The sequence below is a fragment of the Sus scrofa genome, chromosome 2 (assembly GCF_000003025.6).
Source record: "Sus scrofa isolate TJ Tabasco breed Duroc chromosome 2, Sscrofa11.1, whole genome shotgun sequence".
NCBI lineage: Eukaryota > Metazoa > Chordata > Mammalia > Artiodactyla > Suidae > Sus > Sus scrofa.
In genome coordinates, this window is record NC_010444.4 from 66,116,003 (window position 1) to 66,140,685 (window position 24,683).

The 24,683-nt window shown below is 49.5% G+C and overlaps 2 protein-coding genes across 7 annotated transcripts; one reads left to right on the forward strand and one right to left on the reverse strand.

Annotated features, from left to right (window-relative positions):
- Nucleotides 2,437–17,452, forward strand: SYCE2 (synaptonemal complex central element protein 2). 4 transcript variants are annotated; one of them, XM_021083717.1, is made up of 5 exons: nucleotides 2,442–3,023; nucleotides 3,661–3,776; nucleotides 13,403–13,613; nucleotides 15,206–15,394; nucleotides 17,143–17,452. In XM_021083717.1, the coding sequence occupies exons 1-5, from the start codon at nucleotides 3,009–3,011 to the stop codon at nucleotides 17,188–17,190; spliced, it is 579 nt and encodes a 192-aa protein (XP_020939376.1). In that variant the 5' UTR covers nucleotides 2,442–3,008; the 3' UTR covers nucleotides 17,191–17,452. The 4 variants fall into 4 exon arrangements, with proteins under 4 accessions (XP_020939377.1, XP_020939378.1, XP_005652945.3 ...); XM_021083718.1 differs by lacking the exon at nucleotides 17,143–17,452 and having other exon boundaries at nucleotides 2,437–3,023; nucleotides 13,406–13,613; nucleotides 15,206–15,445; XM_021083719.1 differs by lacking the exon at nucleotides 17,143–17,452 and having other exon boundaries at nucleotides 2,437–3,023; nucleotides 13,439–13,613; nucleotides 15,206–15,445.
- GCDH (glutaryl-CoA dehydrogenase) lies at nucleotides 15,152–22,961 on the reverse strand. 3 transcript variants are annotated; one of them, XM_021083715.1, is made up of 11 exons: nucleotides 22,632–22,906; nucleotides 22,507–22,542; nucleotides 22,057–22,200; nucleotides 21,817–21,879; nucleotides 21,381–21,551; nucleotides 20,585–20,714; nucleotides 20,288–20,504; nucleotides 19,654–19,757; nucleotides 19,254–19,379; nucleotides 18,776–18,936; nucleotides 15,152–17,059 (listed from the first exon to the last, which is right to left on the reverse strand). In XM_021083715.1, the coding sequence occupies exons 1-11, from the start codon at nucleotides 22,720–22,722 to the stop codon at nucleotides 16,986–16,988; spliced, it is 1,317 nt and encodes a 438-aa protein (XP_020939374.1). In that variant the 5' UTR covers nucleotides 22,723–22,906; the 3' UTR covers nucleotides 15,152–16,985. The 3 variants fall into 3 exon arrangements, with proteins under 3 accessions (XP_020939374.1, XP_020939375.1, XP_003123376.1); XM_021083716.1 differs by lacking the exon at nucleotides 22,507–22,542 and having other exon boundaries at nucleotides 22,632–22,961; XM_003123328.4 differs by having other exon boundaries at nucleotides 15,152–18,936; nucleotides 22,632–22,902.

A 24,683-nucleotide genomic window follows, 5' to 3' on the forward strand; every position in this document is an offset into this window, starting at 1 on the left:
CTGAGGGGTGTGGAGCCATGAGAGACACAAACAGGTAAATACAGAAGAGAGAAGGGTGGAAGCCGTGTAAAAAGTAAAGGCTTATAAGCGTGAACATATATAAAGCTTAATACAGTAAACACCCAAGAATCTATTTTATTCAAATCTGAACATAAATTACATTTGCTTTGTATCTTGGGGTTTGTTTTTTTGTTTTTGTCTTTTTTTAGGTCTGCATCCTTGGCATATGGAGGTTCCCAGGCTAGGGGTCAAATTGGAGGTACCGGCCTACACCAAAGCCACAGCAACGCCAGATTCGAGTCCGCATCTTTTTTTTTTTTTTTTTTTTTTTAAATGTCTTTTTGCCTTTTCTAGGGCCGCTCCTGCGGCCGTTTAACCCACTGAGTGAGGCCAAGGATGGAACCTGCAACCTCATGGTTCCTAGTGGGATTCGTTAACCACTGCGCCACAATGGGAACTCCTCGAGCCTGCATCCTTGACCTACACCACAGCTCATGGCAATGCTGGATCCTTAACCCACTGAGCAAGGTCAGGGATCGAACCCGCAACCTCGTGATTCCTAGTCGGATTTGTTTCCGCTGTGCCACGACAGGAACTCCCGCTTTGTATCTTTTTTTTCTTTCCTTTTTTTTTTTTTAAATGGTCACACCTGAAGCGTATAGAAGTTCCCAGGCTGGGGGTCAAATCAGAGCTGCTCGCCTGCACCACAGTCAGCAATGCAGAATCAGAGCCACATCTGTGACCTACATCACAGCTCATGGCAACACCAGATCCTTAACCCACTGAGCAAGGCCAGGGATTGACTGTATCCTCATGGATACCAGTCAGGTTCGTTACCATTGAGCCAAAATCGGAACTCCTGGATCTTTCACTTTTTAGGGCTATATTGACTAATGAATGATTTGAAGACTCTATGGGCTTGTCCTAGTTCTTTTGCCCCCACCCCCAAGATTGTTTCCTCCTGAATTTGGTATTTATCATTCTCATGTGTTTCTAAACTTTTGGAGTTCCCATTGTGGTTCAGCAGTAACGAGCCCTACTAGTATCCACAAGGATGTGGATTTGATCCCTGGCTCTGCTCAGTGGGTTAAGGATCTGATGGTGTTACCGTGAGCTGTGGTGTAGGTCCCAGCTTCGGCTTGGATCCTGAGTCTCTGTGGCTGTGGCATAGGCTGGCAGCTGCAACTCCAATTCAACCCCTAGCCTAGGAACTTCATATGCTGCAGGTGCTGCTCTAAAAAAAAAAAGAAAAAGGTACAGTTTCATTTTGCGTATTTTCAAAAGTTAAACCAGGGAGAGCCCCAGTAGCTCATTGGGTCCAGGATTTGGTGTAACTGCTGTGGCTCAGCTTGCTGCTGTGGCACAGGTTCAATACCTGGCCTGGGAATTTCCACATGCTGCAGGTGCAGGCAAAAACAAAAAAGTTATACAGACTAGGGTGCCATAAAAGTCATCCTGCTTCTTGCGTATTGCCTTTTTTTTTTTTTTTTTTTTTTTTGGTTTGGTGTGTGTTTGTATGTGTATGTTTAAAAAGAAGTCTAAGATTTTTCTCTGTAGATAATCCTCAAGTCTTCAAATCTGATGCAGCAGGAAGATGTGTATTGTTTAACTTGTAGCTTTGCCACAAAATATTAATGTTAATTATTGTTTGTTACACTCTTAATATGTTCCACATATTTATCCCTGAAACCCTCAAAATAGTCTCAAGTTTTAGTTTTTATGTTTTGATAATAGACAAAGGTAGGTTTTGAGAGTGAATGGCAGTTTTATGATCAGCCACGTTGGTAAGAGACAACACAGATTCAAACCCACCTTCTCCAGAATGTTGTAAAGGTATGTGCCCTAGTGTGTGTGGTCAGGGACAGAACCCTGCACAGAAGTTGATCGATGTAAGGGGACTCCCACTGTCTCCCTCTCAGACACGGGGACAGGTGCCCCAGAGAGGAGCGACACCTCCCCAGGCAGTCAGAACAAAGGCTCAGCCCCTACCCAACTCTTCATCCTTCACCCACAGCCTCCCCCAGTCCCTGCGCTCCCCACCAGCCCTGGCTGCTTCTCAAACACTGAGCTTGTTCGGACCTAAAGGGTTTGCCCTCGCGGTTTCAAATCGTTTGCTCTTTTTAAAATTGGGTGTTCTGAGTTGCAAGACGTTTGTAGATGCTGGATACAAGCTGTTAAATATTTTCTCCCAGTCTGTGGCTCCTCATGTGCCAGTTATTATTAAGAATTTATCATTGTTACTATTATAATTTTTTTTTTTTGGTCTTTTTGCTATTTCTTGGGCCGCTCAAACGTCATATGGAGGTTCCCAGGCTAGGGGTCTAATCGGAGCTGTAGCCGCCGGCCTACGCCAGAGCCACAGCAACGCGGGATCCGAACCGCGTCTGCAATCTACACCACAGCTCACGGCAACGCGGGATTGTTAACCCACTGAGCAAGGGCAGGGATCGAACCCGCAACCTCATGGTTCCTAGTCGGATTCGTTAACCACTGCGCCAGGAGGGGAACTCCCACTATTATAATTATTAAGGGGCATGGGCCCACTTCTGTAAGGGCCAGCTGCGCCATGCTTTCAAGAACTTCTGGTTTTGGAACGTAGGTAACTCATTCAATGGGGTAACTACATAAACTTTTTCACGGAGGGCAGTAGGTCGTAATCAAGAGACGACCAAGGTCAGAATTTCTTATTGGAAAGATTTTAGGGGGCAGATGAGATGAACTGAAATGTAAAGAAGGAACGCATGGTCCCCGGGATTCACACAGGCGAACACACGCGCGCAGAGACCGCCTGCTCCTCAGACTGTGTCGGTTGCGCACGCAGCCCCTGGGCAGCCCCTCGACAGCCCAACTGCCGCCTAACCGCCGCCTCTGCCCCGCTGCGTGCGCAAGTTCCCAGAAAGAGGTGGGGCCAAGAGTGCGTGTCGCCGCGGGAGCGTGTGGGCGGGGCGTCCGGGGGCGGGGCCAGCGCGTGCGCAGAGGGCGCGGACTAGAAGGCGGGAAAAGACGGGATGGAGCGACAGGGAGTATGCGGCGTTTGTTTCCTTCGCGTGGGCGGCGGGCAGACTGGCAGGGAATGGCAGCGATCTTGGGCTTCCCCAACGAACCCGAGCTCAGCCGCTTGCTCCTGCCATCGGGGCTGCTCCTCGGTTGGCTGGGCCTCGATCTTCTGACTGACCGGCCGGGCCCTGACTAACATACTGACTGTGTGACTGACCCTCTGACACCACAGGCCAGAAGGACTGACCTCCATGCATGGCGTGTGGCAGAAGTAGGGGAGAGAGAGACTCAGACACCCACGCGCCGTCCTCATTTCTTTTATTTTTTTGTTTCCTACCTCTTCTCCCTCCTTGAAGGACTCGAGCTGACTCACACACCAGTTAGGAGCACAAGTCCCCCAGCACCCCATCCCGACCCCCTGCCCTCACTCTGGCCCCTCCAGGTCTCCCCGCCCCAGCCTTCCTGTGCTCCGGGCACAGGATCCCCCAACCCACACCCCCATCCTCATGGTGCCCGCCCCAGATCCACCCGTTTCTTCTACGTGTCTCCACAGTGGCACACAGAGGTGCCCCAGGTTGAAGGGGCGGGAGGAGGGAGATCTGACCACTTCCCTCCTTTCCTCCCTTCCTCCTTCAACCTCTCAAGTGCTGGCTGTGCTCACAGGTGGACACGCCCCACATAGAGTGCAAGGACCAGGAGCCACAGCTGTTGGGGGAGAGCAAGGAGCAGCTGCAGGGCGAGGAGAGCCATGAAGAGGAGGCTGGGCGAGGACCACCTAGGTGAGGAAGAACCCAGCCTTTCGGGTCCCAACAGACCCCTGAGTCCTCATTCACCCTTTTCTTCCACAAGACCCTACCAGTATCTGTCAACAAATGCGCATTTGTTGCACATAATTGTCCAGCATCTCTCATGGGCATGGGATGAGAGCACTGGAGACACAGCAGTGAGCTGACATTCTAGGAAGAAGTCTGTAACTTCAGGAAAATATAGTGGTCAGAGGATGCTAAGTGCTATGGGGAAAAAAATTGGGAGGGAGCAACTGGTGGCCAGTTTAGATCGAAGGGTCAGGGAAGGCTTCGTGGAGGGGGTGACAAGTGAACCATGAGGGTAGGGAGAACTATGCTCCAGGCAGAGAAGCAGCAGTTCCAAAGGCCCTGAGAGAAGACTGTGCTGGAAAAGCATGAGTAAGCGGGAGATGATAAGAGATACAGTCAGACAGATAATGGGACTTTGGATGATAATTACCCATGAAAAGATATGAAATACAGGAGTGACAGGAAGGGACTACAGTAGTATGAGGACTATTGTTAATAAAGTTTTATTGGAACGGTTGCTTCTCCAGAGGTGAATTGTTTCAACTGTGACTATATGGCCTCCAAAGCTGAAAAAGATTTCCTATCTGGCCCTTTATAGAGGTTTGGGGAGGTCTGGATTAAAGTATTAATAGGCACCCTCTGGCTGCCATGTAGAGACTAGATTATTGAGGGCAGGATTGGAAGCAAGGAGGCCAGTGGTGAAGCAATTGGAATAATTTAGGTGGTAGATGACTGACCTGACCCAGGTGGATCCATGGAGGTGATGAGAAGTGGTCAGATTCTGGACAGATTTAAAAAGACAGAACTAACAGAAATTGCTAGTGAATTCAATGTTGGAATAAAAGAAAGAGCAGTGTCAGGGATGATTTTAAAATGATGTTTTTGGGAGTTCCTGTTTTGGCTCAGTGGTAATGAGCCCAACTAGTATCCATGAGGACTGTTCAACCCCTGGCCTTGCTCAGTGGGTTAAGGATCTGACGTTTCCATGAGCTGTGTTGTAGGTAGCAGACATGGCTCAGATCTGGCATTGCTATGGCATAGGCCTGCACCTATAGCTCCAATTCTACCCCTAGCTTGGGAATTTCCATATGCCATGGGTGCAGCCCTAAAAAGACATTTAAAAAAAAAAAGAAAGAAAGATGGAGTTCCCATCATAGCTCAGTGGTTAATGAACCAATGAGGACATGGGTTCAATCTCTGGCCTCGATCAGTGGGTTAAGGATCTGGCGTTGCCATGAGCTGTGGTGTAGATCGAAGACGAGGCTCAGATCTGCCTTTGCTGTGGCTGTGGCCGAAGGCCGGCAGCTGTGGCTCCAATTTGACTCCTAGCCTGGGAATCTCCATATGCCACAGGTGTGGCCCTAAAAAAAATAACTAGTATCCAGTGTGGGTGAACCTCCCTGTTCTCAGTGAATGAGAGTTCCTGTTGCACTAGATTCTCACCTGCATTTGGGGTTCTCAGAGTTTTGCATTTTACCCTTTCTAACAGGTGTGTAGCAATATCATTGTCATGTTGATTTGCAAATTCCTGATGATGTATGAAGTTGAATGTCTTTTTTTTAGGGGAGCACCAGCCGCATATGGAGGTTATCTGGCTAGGGGTTGAGTCGGAGCTGTAGCTGATGACCTACACCACAGCCACAGCCACATGGGATCTGAGCTGTGCCTGCAACCTACACCACAGCCAGATCCTTAACTCCCTGAACATGGCCAGGGACTGAACCTGCATCCACATGGATACTAGTCAGGTTCATTAACTGCTGAGCATGATGGGAACTCCTGAATGTCTTTTCATATGCTTATTTGCCATCTGTATATCTTTTGGTGAGGTGTCTGTTCAGATCTTTTGCCAATTTTTAAGCTGGATTGTTTGTTTTCTAATTGCTGAGTTTTAAGCGTCCTTGTGTATCAGTTCTTTATATGTTTTGCAAAAATTTGCTTCCTGTGGCTTGTCTTTTCATTCTCTTAACAGTGTCTTGCAGACAGAGGTTTTAAATTGTAATGAAGTCAAACTAAACAGTTTTTTCTTTTGATATTGTGTCTAAAGTCACCACCAAACCTAAAGACATCTAGATTTCCTGCTATGATATCTTCTAGGAGTTTTTTTTTTGTTTTATTTTTTTTTTGTCTTTTTTTTGGCTTTGTTGTTGTTGTTGTTGTTGCTATTTCTTGGGCCGCTCCCGCGGCACATGGAGGTTCCCAGGCTAGGGGTTGAATCGGAGCTGTAGCCACCGGCCTACGCCAGAGCCACAGCAATGCGGGATCCAAGCCGTGTCTGCAACCTACACCACAGGTCACGGCAACGCCGGATCGTTAACCCACTGAGCAAGGGCAGGGACCGAACCCGCAACCTCATGGTTCCTAGTCGGATTCGTTAACCACTGCGCCACGACGGGAACTCCTTCTAGGAGTTTTATAAGCTTTGTGTTTTACATTTAGGGCTATGGTATCTATTTTGAATTTTTGTGAAAAGTGCAAGGTCTGTGTCTTCACTTTTTTTTTTTTTTTTGTATGTGGATGTCCAGTTGTTCCAGCATCGTTTGTTGAAAAGACTCTCCTTTCTCCACTGAATTTCCTTTGTTCTTTTGTCAAAGATGAGTTGACTATATATGTGTGGTTCTATTTCTGGGCTCTCTATTCTATTCCATTGATCTATCATCTGTTCTTTCATCAGTACCACACTATTTGGATCACTGCAGCTTTATACTAAGTCTTGAAATAAAGCAGTATCAGTCCTTCAGCTTTGTTCTTCTTCAATATTGCATTGGCTATCCTGGTCTATTGCCAACCTGACTTTCTAGAAGAGAGACCTTTTTTAAATAATGTGATTTCAGGAGTTCCCGTCGTGGCACAGTGGTTAACGAATCCGACTAGGAACCATGAGGTTGCGGGTTCGGTCCCTGCCCTTGCTCAGTGGGTTAACGATCCGGCGTTGCCGTGACCTGTGGTGTAGGTTGCAGACGCGGCTCGGATCCTGCGTTGCTGTGGCTCTGGCATAGGCTGGTGGCTACAGCTCCGATTCAACCCCTGGCCTGGGAACCTCCATATGCCGCGGGAGCGGCCCAAGAAATAGCAACAACAACAACAACAACAAAAGACAAAAAGACAAAAAAAAAAAAAGTGATTTCAACTGGTGGCAAGTGCTGTGAAGAAACAAAACAGAGAAGGAGCAACTTGAGTGACAGGGAGTTTAGAGTAGTTGGAGATATCTAAGGAGGATCACATGAAAAGGAGCCAGCCAGGAGGCACCCAGGGAAACACTCCAGGCAGAGGGAGCTGCAAGTACAAAGCCCCTGAGGCAGGAGCAGGCTTGTTGTGCTCACAGAACAGGAAGGCCAGTGTGTCAGGCATTGTGATTGGCAGCAGGGATACCCTGGGTACACTGGACAGATACACTCACATCCTCCTGGTGCTTCCACCTGATGGGAAAGGCATATATTGAACAAGTACTGACACAGAAGAGATCGGGGTGCTGGAAGAACCTTTCCCCAGCAGGCAGGCAGCCCCAGATGAGGAACCAGAGACAGTGCCCTTGAGGAGGCAATGCTGAATCAGAAAGAGGGGGAGTCAGTGCTGAGTGAACGCAGGATGGCAGGAGTTGCTGAGAGAAGAGCTCATGCAGAGACCCTTGCATGGCCTTCAGGGAGCTCAAGGCAGGCCTGTGTGCCTGGGCAAGGGCAAGAAGAGGGCTTGGTATAAGCCAGGTCACAGGACATTTTATTAGCTATGGACTTGATCCTGAGGTTTTTGTTGTTGTTGTTGTTTTTGTAACAACTTTATTGAGATATAGTTTGAATACCATACAATTCACCTACCTAAGATATACAATTCAATTGTTATTAGTAAATTCACAGAGCTGTGCAACCATCACCCCAATCAACTTTATAACATTTTCACTGCCCTGAAAAGAATCCTTCCACCCATTACCATCACCTCCCAGTCCTTGCATCCTTCCAAGTCCCTGGCAACCACAGCTCTACTTTCTGTCTCTACAGATTTGCCTCTGCTGGATATTTCATATAAATGAAGTCACAATTATGTGGTCCTTTGTGACTGGCTTCTTCTGCTGAGTGTAATGTTTTCAGGGTTCATAATGCTGCTATGAACATCCATGTACAAGTCTTCATTTTTCTTGGCTAGATACCTAGCAGGGGAGTGACTGAGTCAGAGAGGTAACATGCCTGGGTTCTGGTAATAAAAAGACACTAGCTGCTTTGTGGAGAATGGATGGCAGGGAGCAGGAGCGGACATGGAAGAGATAAGTGGGAGGCTTCTACAGGGGTTGCATCTAGAAGGGCAGATGGAGAGAAGAGGAGGGAGGTCATTTAGTGAGGCATGAGGAAGGGGATGAGCCAAGGATGTCTCCCAGCTGTGGTGTGCTTGAGTCGGCTCCTACCAGCAAGAGCCAGTTCTTACACATTTCTTCCCAACTTAGCATTTAGCTAGTCCACATTGGTAGCTTGAAATTGGCTGTAGTGGGAGTCTTTGCACCATGGAAATTGGCAAACACTACAGATCCAGGCTTCCCTCGCCACTCTCACCCCCACCCAGAGAGCCAGTTGGTAAATGCTTACCAGTACACCACTGCCTCCTGCTTTCTGGCTTGGGGGGTTTCCAGCAGATGGTGGTCTCACTGGCAGAGGGGAGAGCACAAGTTCCATTTGCCGTTGTTGAATTTGACGTGGTTGGAGATATGCACGTGAATATATCCAGGACAGATTTGGACTTTCTGACCCAGAAAGTGGGCCAGAGGCTGGAGATGGTGCTGTGGGAGTCACTGTCTCAGTGAAGATGTTCACCTGCAGATAAAATGAAGCTCAGGACATGGCCTCAAGGATTCCAGGCATAAAGCCAGCTTCCTCTTGCCTCCCAGATTCTTCAGTTGTAAAACAGGCCACGGGGTGGAGTGGTTTCCAGGTGTGTGCTGTCAAATGGAGACCAGCAAAAAGGAAACAACTGGAATGGTTTGTTTGATAACATCTTCCTGCAAATAGCATATTTAGACCAGGATCTAAGTGGTGAGGAGACACAGACAATTGCAAATCACTGAGAGACTTCAAGAAGTCTCCAAAGAGCTATGGGCCCAGAAACAGATGGATTAGAACCAGTTGTAGGGCCAGTTAATAGATCCAGCAGCAGACTCTCAGTGACATGATTAAAACGCGAACACATTTCAGGAGAGCGAAGCAGAGGCTGAAAGGAATGGGCTCTGTAGCTTTGATTCAGACCTTCCCCTTTCCTGGCTGTACTTCAGCAAAACATCATTTTGCCCAAGCACCAGAGATTCTGTTATGTTCTTCTTTGAATGTTTGATTAGCTTGCCTCCCCTCCTGGGACAGCCGCCGCCTGCGGTGGTCGTAAGTGGCTGGCGGATTGTTTACTTGTATATCTATCTGTTAGAGGCCACGGGGGAGGGCCCCACCAGCGGGCGGCTCTGGCTCACACGCCTGCCAATCACAGCTTTACCTGGAGCGAACAGATGGTCCCTTCACTTAGACCCATTTCCTCCGCCCTTCTCGGGCCCCCTGCCAGCCTGGGCCCTGCTTGGGAACAAGGTCCTAATCCTCAGAGCCGAAGTCAGGGACTCCTTAGAAGGACACATCATCATAGATGAGCTCAGGGATGCATTCACAGCCCCCACCCCAACCCCCACTGCCCCACCTCAGCATACACAGCCTGCTGTGTTGGGCTCACTTCCATTCCCTGGCCTCCATCCCAGGGTTGGGCAACAGAAGCAGGCCCAGGAACGAGGGAAGCCAGTAGAGAGGACATGGTGCATTTTGTTTATTAAAGTTAATTGGCGAATGCAAGCCCAGGGAAGCCTATGATTCATTAGCATCCTGATTAATATGCAGCTGCTGAGTATTAAGAAAAATGAAATGGGAAGGAATAAATCCCCAAAGGAGAGGTTGGGAAAAATCAGACACTCTCTCCAGACATCTGATGCAGGCCTTTGTCCCACAATGAAATTTGAATGAGCTGAATTCAAGTGATTTTTCACCATTTGTACAGCTGCCACTAAGTCCTGTTCCAGCCTCATCCCTCGAGCCTGAGAAAGGAGCGACTTTGAACAGTTAGCAGCTCAAGCAGGTTGTGAGCAATTACACAAAAAGAAGCACCTGGTTCTATCATTGATTTTAATTTCAGAATCCTTACACTATTGGGACACCAAAGCAATTGCTGGCACTAAGTGGCTTAAGAGCAAGCTCCAGCAATAGTTCATTTAGGTATTCAGCAAACATTTGTGATGCCTTTGCAATGAGTGCAATGCAGTCCCTCCCTGAGTGTTCACAGTGTCCTGGGGAGGACCAACGTGTATTAATTGGCAGTTTTGTGATTAGTACTCGAAGGTGTAGTGGGGAAGCTCTGAATGCCTCATGAGGTTGACAGAAAGGGAAAAGTCATTTCAGGCAAAGGCTGATGGGTTTGGTGAAATTTGTAGAGGTTGCAAATTGCTGGGAATGGAAGATGAAAAGAGACGATGAAGGCCAGGGCCCTGGAAAGTTTTGTGTGCTGTGCTCAGGAATTTACTTGATCTTGTGGCTGGTGAGGGCTCTTATAGACTGTGGAGAAGGAGTGGGACATCAGATTGCAGTCTAAGGTCACTAGGGCACAGGTAATGATAGGTACGGGGCTGTGAGTGGTTGGGTGGGGAGATGATAGATTTGGGGAAAATTATGAAGGTGAATGGAATTTCTGTTGTGGCTCAGCAGGTGAAGGACCCGACATGTCTCTGTGAGGATGCGGGTTTGATCCCTGACCTCACTCATTGGGTAAAGATATGGCACTGATGAAAGCTGCAGGATGGGTTGCAATTGTGGCTAAGATCCGGTATTGCCATGGCTGTGGCATAGGCTGGCAGGTGCAGGTACTATTCTACCCCTAGCCCAGGAACTTCCATATGCTGCAGATTCGGCCATAAAAAGAAAAAAAAAGTGGAAATGAAGGATTTTGTGACAGGATATGGAGGGACAGAGAGAAGCCAGGCTCCTGATTGACTGCTGAGTTTCTGGCTTGGGAGCCAGATGGCTTTTGGTGTCATTCACTGAAATGGGGATGGAGGACAACACTGAGTTGGGAGGAAAATGATGATGTGCAAATTTAAAGGAGTTCGAGATGCCTTTAAGTGGTGTGGAGAGGGCCCAGAGGTAGTCAGGTCAGGTCCATTGTTGAGGGCTCAGGAGAGAGCTGTGGGCTGGGGATAATAATTTTGGGAGACATGGCATTGTGGATGGTAATGAGTTGCATCACTTTCTCAGGATCACCAGCCAGTCTGTGGCAGAGCTGAGTGCCACGAGGTAAAGATGGTGGGGACACACCCCAAAGGATGGTCATGAGGATGCATGAGGAGGCATGTAGCTTAGCATGATGCATGGCAGATAAAACAGAAATGGCCAAAAAAGAAGCTTACCTTAAACATTTTATCTTTTTTTTAAATTATTTTTTATTTTATTTTATTTTATTTTATTTTTTTGCTTTTTAGGGCCACACCTGCCATATATGGAGTTTCCCAGGCTAGGAGTCCAATCAGAGTTATTGCTGCTGGCCTACACCACTGCCAGAGCAAGTTGGGATCTGAGCTGCGTCTGTGATCTATACCACAGCTCACGGCAATGCCTGATTCTTGACCCACTGAGAGAGGCCAGGGATTGAACCCGCAATCTCATGGTTCCTAGCTGGATTCATTTCTGCTGCACCATGATGGGAACTCCTAAACATTTTTTTTTTTTAATCTTTTTGCTATTTCTTGGGCTGCTCCCACGGCATATGGAGGTTCCCAGGCTAGGGGTCTAATCGGAGCTGCAGCCACCAGCCTGCGCCAGAGCCACAGCAACGCGGGATCCGAGCCGCATCTGCAACCTACACCACAGCTCACGGCAACGCCGGATTGTTAACCCACTGAGCAAGGGCAGGGATCGAACCCTCAACCTCATGGTTCCTAGTTGGGTTCGTTAACCACTGCCCCACGACGGGAACTCCCTAAACATTTTATCTTACTTTAAAACACCACTGGGTCTGCTGATCAGATTGCAGCTTTTTTGTATGTGCATAAACCTCATTTATTAACCCCCACATACACATGAAATGCGTTACCCACAATTTCCACTTTTGTGTTTTTAAAGCAGACAGAAAACTTAACAGGGCTTGACAAAGTAATCTGTATGCAGAATCCTTCTAGATTTTTAGACTCTTTGCCCCATTATATAGTTGTCTCCCCATACTTGATTTAATATTTATATTAGGCTTACTTTTATTCATTCCATTTAACTTTGCTAGACAGCTGTCACTTTTTTGCCCTTTCACTAGCGGACACATTTAGCTGAATTGTGTAATTATAGTCATGTGTACCATATGGGACAAATAAAACTCTTTTGGGGGGCATTGTAAAAATTTTTGGTCTTTTTGTCCTTTTAAGGACGCACGATGGAATATGGAGGTTCCCAGGCTAGAGGTCCAATCGCAGCTGTAGCCACCTGCCTACACTACAGCCATAGCATGGCAGGATATGAGCCACGCCTGTGACCTACACCACAGCTCAACTCACGGCAATGCCAGATCCTTAACCCTCTGAGTAAGGCCAGAGATCAAACCTGCCTCCTCATGGATGCTAGTCGCGTTTATTACTACTGAACCATGATGGGAACTCCTTTTTTTTTTTTTTTTTTCCTGACCACACCTGCAGCATGTGGAAGTTTCCAGGCCAGGGATCAGATTCAAGACACAGCAGCCACCCGAGCTGTTGCAGTGGCAACACCAGGTCCTTAGCCCTCTGCTCCACAAGAGAACTCCTTAACATAACTACCTCTTGACAGGCACCTCACCTGGTGGGAGCAGAAACAGACCTGTAGGTTCACTGGCCCCAGATGGTCCACATGCTACGTTACTTAGTAGATTTGAAAAGGGATACAACAGGTGGTGACAGGATATTTTGAATATTATTGATGCTCATTTCAAAGCAAGAATTGGTATAGTAAAACAACTGGAGTATTTTATTGGAGTCAGGTATATATCTTTGGGTAGATTTTGGGTCTGTTTTCAGTTATGTGATGGGGATGCTGTTCCTGGGTCTGTTTTTATTTTTTTAATTTTTTATTTATTTATTTTTTTCATCTTTTTTTGCTATTTCTTGGGCTGCTCCTGTGGCATATGGAGGTTCCCAGGCTAGGGGTCTAATCGGAGCTGCAGCCACCGGCCTACGCCAGAGCCACAGCAACGCTGCATCTGAGCTGCATCTGCAACCTACACCACAGCTCACGGCAACGCCAAATCGTTAACCCACTGAGCAAGGGCAGGGACCGAACCTGAAACCTCATGGTTCCTAGTCAGATTCGCTAACCACTGCGCCACGACGGGAACTCCAGGTCTGTTTTTAGTTATGTGATGGGGATGCTGTCCCTGCCTCTCAGTGTGTGTGTGTGTGTAAGTGTAATAAACAAATATCACCCACGGGAGTGTGTGTGTGTGTGTAAGTGTAATAAACAAATATCACCCACGGGAGACACAAAACAGGTTCACCTCCCACCATAGAGCTAATTCAGATCAACCACTTTCAGGGGAGTTTGGTGCTGATCTGTTTCCTATACTTTCAGAAGTCAGGTTTCTAGCCCCTCTATCGCTACCTCCAGTGCCAACCGCCAGCTGGTGATGCTGGAAGGGAAGTCAGGACTCTACTTTTCCTCTCTGGACTCGAGCATTGACCTCTTGAAGAAGAGAGCCCAGGAGTTGATTGAAAACATCAACGAGAGCAGACAGAAGGACCATGCACTCATGACCAACTTCAGAGACAGCCTCAAGATCAAGGTGACAGATTCCCCCCAACACACTGCAGAGCCCCAGTGAAGTGGGAGGTTCCTTATGTAAAAGGTGAAAGGGAAGGGAATGAACCTCGGTTATATTCCCTGCATGGTGCTAGGTAATTTGCATACAGTACCTTATTTCACCTTTATAATAATCCTGATCTGGATTAGGGAAAAATAAGTCTAGAAATAATTTTCCCGAGTGAGAAAATCAACATGAGGAGCCAAGGTCCATCTGCACCCACAGCCCAGCCCCTTACTTCATGCCAGGGCTAATGGCTGTGGCAGCAGGGGTCATAATGCAGGCATTGTGTTATATTATAATACCCATTTGCCCTCCAGAGGTTGAATGATTTGTGATAGGAGCATAGAGGCCCCTGGATATGGCTGGGGCTTGTATCTCACAAAGTCTGATGTTATGTTCACGTCTGATATTAATGGTTGTCCCTGATGCCTCCTCAGGGTGTGTAATGGGTCTTGTGTGCTGGACAGCTTGATTCCACATGTCACCTCTCAATGACAGGCTAATTTTTTCCCCTCTCTCCCCCACCTCCCCATCCCTATCTTCCTGGTACATAGGAAATCTGGAGAGCAGAGAAAAATATAACATAGAAAAAAATATAAACACATTCCTATGATACCACCACCCAGGGGCCACTTTGTTACATGTTTTCTTCTAGTCTCTGTTCTATGTACTTTCCTCCTAACCTGGTTGAGTTTATATTGTATACATAATTTTGCACCATGCTTTTTATTTTATTGTTCTTTTTAGGGCCATCCCTGCGGGATATGGAAATTCCCAGGCTAGGGGTCATCAGCTGCAGCTGCTGGCCTGCACCACAGCCACACCAGATCTGGGCTGTGTCTGTGACCTACACCGCAGCTCATAGCTACGCTGGATCCTTAACCCACTAAGCGGAGCCAGGGATTGAACCGTATCCTCATGGATAGTAGTCAGGTTCATTACCCCTGAGCCACAATGAGAACTTTGCACCATGCTTTTTATTATTTTATTTTATTTGTCTTTTTAGGGCCCCACTCATGGCATATGGAAGTTCCCAGGCTAGGGGTTCAGTTGGAGCTGCAGCTGCCAGCCTACACCACAGCTCACAGCAACACTGGATCCTTAACCCAGTGAGCGAGGCCAGGGATTGAACCTGCGTCCTCATGGATGCTAGTCAGATTCATTCCTGCTGAGCCACAATGGGAACTCCCTGCACCATGCTTTTTAAAAAGAAAATTTAACATATAGGAAGTTTCTCACCTTGTCACTAGAGTTGCTTTTACCACTTTTATAAGATAAACTGCGGAAATCTTTTTTTATATATATAATGATTTTTTTTTCATTATAGCTGGTTTATAGTGTTCTGTCAATTTTCTATTGTACAGCATGGTGACCCAGTTACACATACATGCATAGATTCTTTTTTCTCACATTATCATGCCCCATCACAAGTGACTAGACATATTTCCCAGTGCTACACAGAAGGATCTCATTGAAGAATCAACTGCAGAAATCTTAAAGAGCCAGCTAGAACAAATGTCTTGTGATGAGTCTTGTTTAATTTTCCAAGAACACATCTTATTTTTTCAAAGGTTTCAGACCTGACAGAGAAGCTAGAGGAGAAGATGTATCAAATTTATAATTACCACAACAAGATCATTCAGGAAAAGCTTCAAGAGTTCACTCAGAAAATGGCGAAGATCAGTCATCTGGAAACAGAGCTCAAGCAAGTGTGCCACACTGTGGAGACTGTGTACAAAGACCTGTGCATCCAGCCTGAGGTAAGACTAAACTCACGTACATGGGCGCCACTGGAGGAAGGAGAGTTGTAGCAGCTAAGATGAAAGTAAATGTCAACAGAAAGCAAGGATTGCCAGGCCCTAAATCCCACAGAACCCACAATCACTGTAAAACCCTTGGTGGAGTTCCCTGGTGGCCTAGTGGTTAAGGATCTGGTGTTGTCATTGCTGTGGCTCGGGTCACTGCTATGGCATGAGTTCATTCCCTGGCCCAGGAACTTATGCATGCTTTAGGCATAACCAAAAAAACAAACAACAAAAACAAAAACAGGGGGTTCCCTTGTGGCTCAGCAGGTTAAGAATCCAACTAGTATCCATGAGGAGGCAGGTTTAATCCCTGGCCTCGATCAGCGGGTTAAAGGATCCAGCATTGCTTCAAGCTGCAGTGTAGGTGGCAGATGCTCAGATACCATGTTGCTGTAGCTGTGGCGTAGGCTGGCAGCTACAGCTCTGATTCGACCCCTAGCCAGGTAACCTCCATATGCCATGGGTGCGGCACTGAAAAAAAAAAAAAGGAAAACCTCCCCCACAAACACACAGGAGTTCCTACTGTGACCCAGTGGATTAAGAATCTGACTGCAGCAGCTCGGGGTCGCTGAAGAGGTGCAAGTTTGATCCCCAGCCTGACGCAGTGAGCTAAAGGATCTGGTATTGGCATCAGCGACTGTGGCATAGATCACAGCTGTGGTTCAGATTCAATCCCTGGCGCAGGAACTTCAATATGCTGTGGGTGCAGCTATAAACAAACGGACTCTTGGTGGTCTTACCATCCCACTTGCAGCCTCCTGCTCCTCTGTAATGTGGTATATCTGAGCTGAGCTAAGAAGTCAGATTGTTGTTTCTTACACTGTGTGTCAGCTCTGGTGATAAAAGGGAAAAGTCCCCTCTGCCCTCAGCAGTGCCTACCAGGCTTATTTATTACAGCGGAGCCCAAGACTCAGACATGGACCAGATCACGCTGGGGCTGGGGGAAATCCCCTCCAGGTCCGGGGGCGGGGGGGGGGGGGGGGGGGGGAGGGGGGGGGGCTTCACAGCCCCCACGTGGGCCTTTCTCCTGTGACTAAAATAACTTCTCACATGGTTACAAGTAAATGTAGCCCAACACTGTGGAGCTGGACATGTAGGCGCTTTATTATTCTCTTTTCCCCTTGCTCTGCATAAGGCACTTACCCCAGATGGGAGGGTCAGAGGGTGCAGAGTGAACTCTTGGTGTGTGTGTGAAGGGGGGTAGTTTGCTTAGTCAAACACCAGGTGGGTTTCACAAGTTGCTTCCTGTCATTATCCTTCCCTCTCCCTGTTCCCCTGTCAAAAGAAGCTTCTGTTCTGAGGTAATGGAGTCTGTTCCCATCCACAGTTAAAAGTGGATTGAGAAACTCAGTACAGGGAGTCTCATCTTCTTTTTAAGGAGCACATTTGAATGACTTCAAGAGGGAAATTTTGATATTTAAAATCAGCGTCTCTCACTTCCTACCAGAAGAATTGGCTCCATCTGCCACCTCCCTGATTAAGCTCAGAGCACAGCGTCTCCCTGGGTGTGGGCTTGGTAGCATCCGGGCTCCTGGGTGAAGTGTGTTCACTTGTCAGTCGTGAATGCCTGGATCCCTGTGATTGCCCTTCCGAGGATCAGAGCATGGATGTCATGAGTGCCTGGGCAACATAAATGCAGAGTTGGTTTGCAGTCTTAACAGCTCAAAACTTCCCTTTAAAGTTAATCTTCATGTCCCCTACAGGCTGCTAATTTGGAAGAAGAACAGACCCACAATGATGGTGAATGCTGACAGCTATCAGGAGAGCTCCTTTTAGTGAGAGCCCCAAGGGAAGGCTCAGATGTCACCGTTTGGGCCACAGTGAGAAAATTGTTTTTCAGAGTTCTATAATGCATCTTAGCAAAAACAAACCAACCCAAAAACCCAAAGCTCCTTGTGCCAGGCCCCAAACTGCTGGGGGTCCAGCCGCCACCACGGGCCCAGGTTTTGTGCTCCCACAGATTCACCCCATCCCAACCCCACACAGTTGATTAAACGTTTGATTTTTAACCCAGCCATGCTTCCTTCCTGCTGAGGTGGAGAATGCTGATGAGCTCTGTGGAAACATATCAGGCCCTTTCTTACCCACAGGAGGAATGGGAAAGCAAACATCAGACAATTAACTGCTTGTCCCAGCTGATTCCCACCCCACCCCCACCGCACCATCTCAGAGCCACCACCCCACACTTCACACCCCACCCCTCCTGTCTAGGTAACACTTTACCTCCCTCAAGCTTCTCATTTGCTCTTCTTCAGCTTTCAGGGGTGGAAGGCACAGACTGTGGCCTCCCTTTTATGGAGCAAAATAATAGTTTTCTTCTGAAAAGTGTAAATCTGACCCTGTCCCTCCCCTGCATAAAACCCTCTAAAGGTTCCCTCTGTCCTTGGGGCGCTTGTCCTTGGGGTCACTGTCATGCCTATAGAATCCCCCGCCCCTTCCCTCTTGGCTGTTTCTGGAATGTCCCATCCAGAATAGCACGTGGACACTATTACACTGTCTCTGCCCAGGGAGCTTCTAAACATCCCTCGAGTTTTAACCATGGTCCCACTTTCTCCCTAGGAGATGGAGCGCCTGTTACAGCTCCCTCTATTTCTGTGTGGCTCACACTGGAACTGTACATATTTTTTTCTTTTTTAAGGCTGCACCTGTGGTATATGGAAGTTCCCAGGAGGCTAGGGCTTGAATTGGAGCTGTAGCTGAGCTCTGTGCCACAGCCACAGCAACTCGGATCTCGGGGGCATCTGCGACCTATGCTGCAGCTTAACAGCTACACTGGATCCGTAACCCACTAAGCAAAGCCAGGGATCAAACCTGCATTCTCATGGATACTAGTCAGGTTCACTTCTGCTGAGCCACGATGGGAACTCCCATCTTTTTTTAATTATCTTTTTCAATGTCCGTCTTCCCGTGCAGCAAGGGGTCTGCCCCATGTGAGTCACAACCAGTTGCAGGTGTAAACACCACAGACCACAAACCCTGTCTCTTTTTTTCCCATATGAAATGGAGTGGAGATCCTGTGTGTAGCTGCACTCTCACTCCCTTTCATCCACCAGCTGGCTGGGCAGTGTGCCCCACTCTGGGATTCCTGAGGACCCGTAAGCAGGCTTGGGAACATCCCTCTTCCCAAGCAGTGGAGGAAAGAACTGGGAGCATTTTACTTCCATGGCCCCAGTGTGAGCTGCTCCAGATGAGGGACAGAGTGGGACTTGCCCCAGGTCATGCTGCCAATTGGTGACAGCTGAGAGAAGGACTCGGGCCTGCTGTCCCCACCCCATCTTGCTCCCCTCTTCCCCAGTGAGGTCTCTGCAAAGCCCCTCCCAGAGACCTGGGCCCCACCTTCATAGGTGTTCACAGCCTCCAGGTTCATGGCATGCCGGATCACGTGATACTCATCAGAAATCCCATTCCCACCCAGCATGTCTCGAGCCTGGCGGGCAATGTCCAAGGCCTTCCCACAGTTATTCCTCTTCAGCAGGGAGACCATTTCCGGGGTGACCCTGGGAAGAGCAGAGACGCGTAATAAGCATTGGATTAGGAAGAACTGGCCCGGGTCTGGTCCTCCAGGAATTCTTACACCCTCCCACTGGGGAGGAAGGTTATAGTCACAGCTGCAGACGCTTGAGTTCCCAGTGAGGGAAAGGCAGGATGTCCCCAGCCCATCAAGGCCAGAAGGGAGAGAGGAAGGGATGGGTCCCCAGGGGCCACTAGGTAGGAAGGATCTCTCTCCAGGGTCAGGTGCCACCATGCCCAGAAGGGCCACCAGGTCCTCCTTCCACAGTTGTCTCCCCTTCCTCCCCAAACACACAGCCCCTACTTGTCTTGATCCTTCAAGCGGCCGAGCTGCAGGCAGGCATGAAGGCCCAGAGTGATCTCGGTGAGCATGTCTGCCAGCTTCCTCTGAATAAGTTGGTTCTTGGCCAGTGGGACACCAAACTGGATCCTAGGTGGGCAAGGTCAAGGAAAGTACAAGGGAGGCCCACTCCCCAGTCTCATCCCAGGGCCCCAGGAAGCCTTCCCATGCTGCCTCAGCCCCCACTCAGCTCACTCTGGCCCTGCTGTTAACTCAGCCCTCACAGCTCAGAAAGACTTCCTTGGCTGTTTCACAGAGCAGGGAACTTAGGTCTGGTGGGCTGGGGCCCAGTGGTGGGGGTAGGGGTAAGAGAGAACCCGAGCCCCCGACACCCCTAGGAGTTCTCATAGCAGCCCCCACACACCTGTCCAGAGTGTACTGCCGGGCTGTGTGCAAACAGAACTCAGCGGCTCCAAGCACACCCCAGGAGATGCCATAGCGGGCATTGTTGAGGCAGCCGAAGGGACCCTGTAGGGTTGAGAGGTGGGGAATTCAGCCCCAAGAGGAGCTGAGAGGCCCTGAGAACAACTACTTCTTAAGTTAGGGGCCCCCCGACACCCAGGCATGCAGTCAGTGTAAAGAGGGGGATTTAGGGCAACTGTTTAAGTCACACATGGCCCTGGCACCAAAGCTCATGCACATAAGGTCTTGCTCACTGCCTGCTCACTCTTGGTTTGCATATAGCTCTACTCAGCCCAGGATCTGGATTTGATGCTCACATCTAGGGGCTGGTGTAAGGAGATAGGAAGATGTGCATGCATCAAATGATTAAGCTGGTTCCGGACTATATGCATTCCAGGCAGAGCCAGCATGAGTGAGATGGTCACCAAATGTGGCAGTTTCTGTGTATCAGCAAGCCAGGTGGAGCCTTTCCAAATCACTACTGTGTGAGCTCCATGTGTGTCTGTTTCCCAGCTGGGTCCCCAGCATGGGGCCTGCCCAAGAAAAGAGAACCAGCAGGTGATCTGATACCAGTCCCCAGGGTGGCTGCTGCTTACCGCCAGACTAGACGCCTTGGGCAGCACATTCTCCTCTGGCACCTCTACATCGTCCATGATAATCATACCCGTGGCTGAGGCCCGCAGAGAGAACTTGCCCTCGATTTTGGGGGCTGAGAGGCCCCGCATCCCTTTCTCCAGCAGGAAGCCCCGAATGCAATTATCTTCACACCGAGCCCACACTACAAACAGGTCAGCCACAGGCGAGTTGGTGATCCTGGAGGCAGGACAGGCAGTGAGAGGTTTGGTCATCACCCACTGCCCCTGCCCACTTGCTGAGGTACCCAGGCCCCTCACCAGGTCTTGGCCCCATTGAGGGTGTAGCTCCTGTTGGATGGGTTGTGGCGGGCTCTGGTTTCCATGCTGCCAGGGTCACTCCCGTGGTTGGGCTCTGTGAGCCCGAAGCAGCCCAGGAGCTCCCCCTTGGCTGCAAGCATGAGACAGGGTCACAAGGCTGCCTGTCCTCCATTCATTCCCTCTACTGGAAATTGTCAGTCTCTCCACTGAGCAAGGCCAAGGCAGATTGGACCCTGCCCTCACAGCATTCCCAGGTGGTGAATGGTCAGACCATCAGTCACAATGCCATGATGGGGGTAGGTCCCACAGGAGTCAGGAAGGGGTTGGCTAAATTGCCTTGAAGGGCAGCAAAAAGAGTGAAGCAGGAAGAGGTGTGGAGAAAAGCCATCCTGGCAGAGGGACCAGGATGTGCAAAGGCCCAGTGATACAACTGAGAATTCCAAGCACTGAGTCTGGCTGAGAAGGAGCAGTCAAGAGAGTGGCCAGAGATGAGACAGACAGGTCAGGAGAGGCCTGCTCATGCTGGGTCTCATGCACCCAGTCAAAAAGTTAAAACTTTAAACTTTGGGCTGGATATGGGGCACACAGAAAGCAAATCGTGGGGATATGATGGCGGTGAGAGGAAGAGTCTAGAGCAACCTAAGAGAATCAGATGAGAGTGAGGCCCAGAGTTTGGCAGGGGATTCAGATGGCCATTGGTGATATATCCTTGGGGTGAGACCAGAAGGCAGGCTTGGGTAATAGCCCCACCCCTGAGCTTCAGACCATCCACTAGGTTCCATAGGCAGCTGCTTACCCAGCCGGGGCAGGTATTTCTGCTGCTGCTCTTCGCTGCCGTAGGCATAGATAGGGTGCATGACCAGGGAGGACTGGACACTCATTGCTGACCTGTAGCCGCTGTCCACCCGCTCTAACTCTCGGGCCAGGAGTCCATAGGCCACAGATGACACTCCAGCACAGCCATACCCTGGTGGGGGTGGGGGGGAAAATAGGGCAATGGGTAACAAAGCCCTACCCAGCTAAGACCAGTGAGTCCTGGGGCCCGAGAGACAGAGCTACATAGAGGTACCCAAAGGGAGGGCCCTAGCTGGCTTCATTTCATCCCCATAGTCATTTTCAGACAGAGGGATAGCAGCATCTCTTTACAGACTGGGAAGCCAGGCTCAAGGAAAGGAAGGAACTTTCCAGGGCACATGAAGGGCTGCAGAGTGTGGAGAGAAATCTGTCCATACCTTTGATGGTGGGGCCCAGCACACCAAGCTCCCCCATCTCTGAGATGATCTCCCGGTGAAAAACTGCAAAGGGACAAGATGCCCAACTTCAGGCCCAGGCTGGGCCCACTGAATCCCACCGCCCCAGGGCCAAAGGTCCCCAAAGGCCCAGCTAGAGCAGGCAGAGCTTGTGTCTATGGTGGAGGGTGGGATTCCTGTGGCAGGGGGATCTCCAGGGTGCTCACCCGCCTGCCCGCTCACCTTCGTTGCGATTGGCCAGCACGATGCGGGGCATGAGGTGCTCCTGGCAGTAGGTGCGGAAGGTGTCCCGGATGAGGATCTCATCTGCTGTGAGCTGCTCTTCCAGCACTAGTGGGTCCCTCCAGTCAAACTCAGGCCGTGAGGCTGGGGCAGGGTTAGAGGGGGTGGGACTCTAAGCCCAGCCCACCCGACCACCACACCCTCCCCTCCCTCAGAATCATCAGCTCCACTCCTCCACCCCATCTCGCTACCAACAAATGTGGACAGCAAACAGGACTGAAAAAGTGGCCGTTCTCAGGGAAACTCACTGCCTCAGCGCCTCTGGCCCTGGCCACGGCCCTGCCTCCCCGCCCAGCAAGTCCACGGATTCTGGAACAGAGCCCATCCGGGACAGACAGACAGTTAGTTGGACAAGGGCTGCAGAAGCACAGCGCGACAAGGGGTCCTTACACTTGGCCGATCTGCCCTGGGTCTTTCCGCCTTTCCCTGCAAACACAGGACAGGAAAATCACCCCAGGAAAGCCCCCGAGAATCAAGTTTCTCCCTCTCCATCCCATCCCCCGTCCAGCACTGACCGGTTTGCGCCGCTGCCGAGCCCCATGAGCGAAGGACTCGAAGGCAAGGTCCGCGGCTCAGTAGCCGTGCGTAGACGCTTCTCAGGAACATGGGGGTAGCGAGCGGCCTACTGAAGGAGTGGAGGCGTCTGAGAGGCTCCCACCTGCTGCCCCGGCCCTTTGCACCCCTTGCCCCCTCGCCAACTCTGCGCTGAGGCCTCCCGGCTCACGACAAGCCACAATGCAACGCAGCAAGGCTTTAGACCTAAGGCCGGGGTAGGCTGGGCAGAGGCCGAATGGGGCTTGCCATTGGTTCGTCCTAGGACTCTACTCTTTCACAGCTCTGCCTTTTAAAAGGGCAATGGCAGCCTTGCAGTGGAAGCGGGTGCGCCCTAGCGGAGGCACCTTGGTCTTCTTTAAGGAGCGGAACTGAGAAAGGGCGGAAGGCGAGTAAGCCAATCGGATTGGCCCGCTGTATTTCTGCACTGATTGGCCCTAGGAGGGGGCTTGGTCCATTCTTGGTTGGTCAGTTATAGAGGCGTGTGCAGAGGGATTCTGAAATTAAACGTGGAAAACAAAGCACAAGAAAAATGAGTCCTGGAACCCTGGAGACTAGACCTCGCGGTTTCCTAGTGTTGTGTGTGGGAAGAGGAGTTGGACTCCGGTGGGCAATCTCAGCCCAAGCTGTCTGCCAGTCTGTCCCAAGCACGTGCAGCCACAAGTGGTTGTATGTGACTTCTTGTGATTCTCGGTGCTATGCGACTCTGTGCGGTTGATTGAGCCTGAGTGACTGTGTACTTGTACGTGAGTGGGACTGAATGTGCCTGATATGCTGTGGGGCTGTTGACTATGGGTGGTTGTGTGCCTTTGTAACTGTGGCTACATATGTGTGACTGAATGTGTTTTCTTGTCTAAGTGGAAACTTGTGCAATGTTATTCTATGTGATGGTATGTCTGTGTGGTACTGAGTGCGTAACTGTGTTTAGATGGTCTTCTCTCTAGGTGTGCCTGTTTTCTTTGTGAGAATACGACTTGATTTTTGCAATATTTTTGTGTGTATGTTGGTGCCATTGTGTATACTTATATGTATCAGTGTGATTTGGTCTATGTGCAATTATGTGATTGTGAGCTTGAGTGTGACATGAGTATATGCCTGAATGAGTTAACTATGCCCACCTAGACTGCTTTTATGAGCATTTCTGTGATGTGCTTTTGAATCTGGATGCATCATGCTTGACTATATGTGAAAGTCACACATCTACCACGACCTGTCCATTTCCCAGTTGGGAAAATCAGACCCAGAAGGCAGAATGGTCTTGCTCAAGGTCACAGTGGGTCAGGTGCAGGGCAGAGACCAGGACTGGGATCTAGGCCTCCTGCTTTCAGGATAGGCCCCTCCCTGACCACCCAGGAACACTTCTTCCCATCTGGGTAGTTGTGTGTGTTATAAAGTACTCTGCCTATTATGGGAGTAACCATGAGATTGTGTCTGAATGTGATCACTAACTTGAAAATTCCTGGGGCATGGGTGTATCTAGACTCTCCCACTTTCTGGGCCCTTCTTGCCATTAATATCCAAATAAAATGGTTTTAACCCTTCTCCTCACTCAAAAGGGACTCCATCACCACCCTGAAATGTCTGGGATTTTCTTTTTAGGACTGCACCCATGTCATATGGAGGTTCCCAGGCTAGGGTTTGAATCAGAGCTGTAGCTGCTGTCCTACAACACAGCCACAGTCACAGCAATGCAGGATATGAGCTGCATCTGTAACCTACACCACAGCTCACGGCAACGCCAGATCCTTAACACACTGAGCGAAGCCAGGGATGGAACCTGTGTCCTCATGGATACTAGTCAGATTCGTTTCCACTGAGTCACGCCAGAAACTCCTGAAATGTCTGGGATTCTGCTTAGCTCTTATTCTTCTGTACACCTCCCTCTACCTGAAGTCAATATCCTCCCTCCATTCATCCCTTCCTTTCCTCAAGTCTCCCTGCCCTGGAGCTGTTGTGGGTGTTGGCATACTCTGATGCACAGAGAGTGTAGAGGGTGATGACGGCGTAGACACCAA

What these genes read in the sequence shown, in the direction of transcription:
- GCDH (XM_003123328.4), bottom strand. Translation starts at nt 22,722, where the DNA reads ATGTTCCTGAGAAGCGTCTACGCACGGCTACTGAGCCGCGGACCTTGC. An exon ending in CCAGGGCAGATCGGCCAAGT is followed by an intron (nt 22,201 to 22,506) that starts GTAAGGACCCCT and finishes ACCCTGCCCCAG; the next exon opens with CCTCACGGCCTGAGTTTGAC. An exon ending in GAAATACCTGCCCCGGCTGG is followed by an intron (nt 20,715 to 21,380) that starts GTAAGCAGCTGC and finishes TCATGCTTGCAG; the next exon opens with CCAAGGGGGAGCTCCTGGGC.
- SYCE2 (XM_005652888.3), top strand. An exon ending in GCTGGGCGAGGACCACCTAG is followed by an intron (nt 3,777 to 13,402) that starts GTGAGGAAGAAC and finishes CTATACTTTCAG; the next exon opens with AAGTCAGGTTTCTAGCCCCT. An exon ending in GAGACAGCCTCAAGATCAAG is followed by an intron (nt 13,614 to 15,205) that starts GTGACAGATTCC and finishes ATTTTTTCAAAG; the next exon opens with GTTTCAGACCTGACAGAGAA.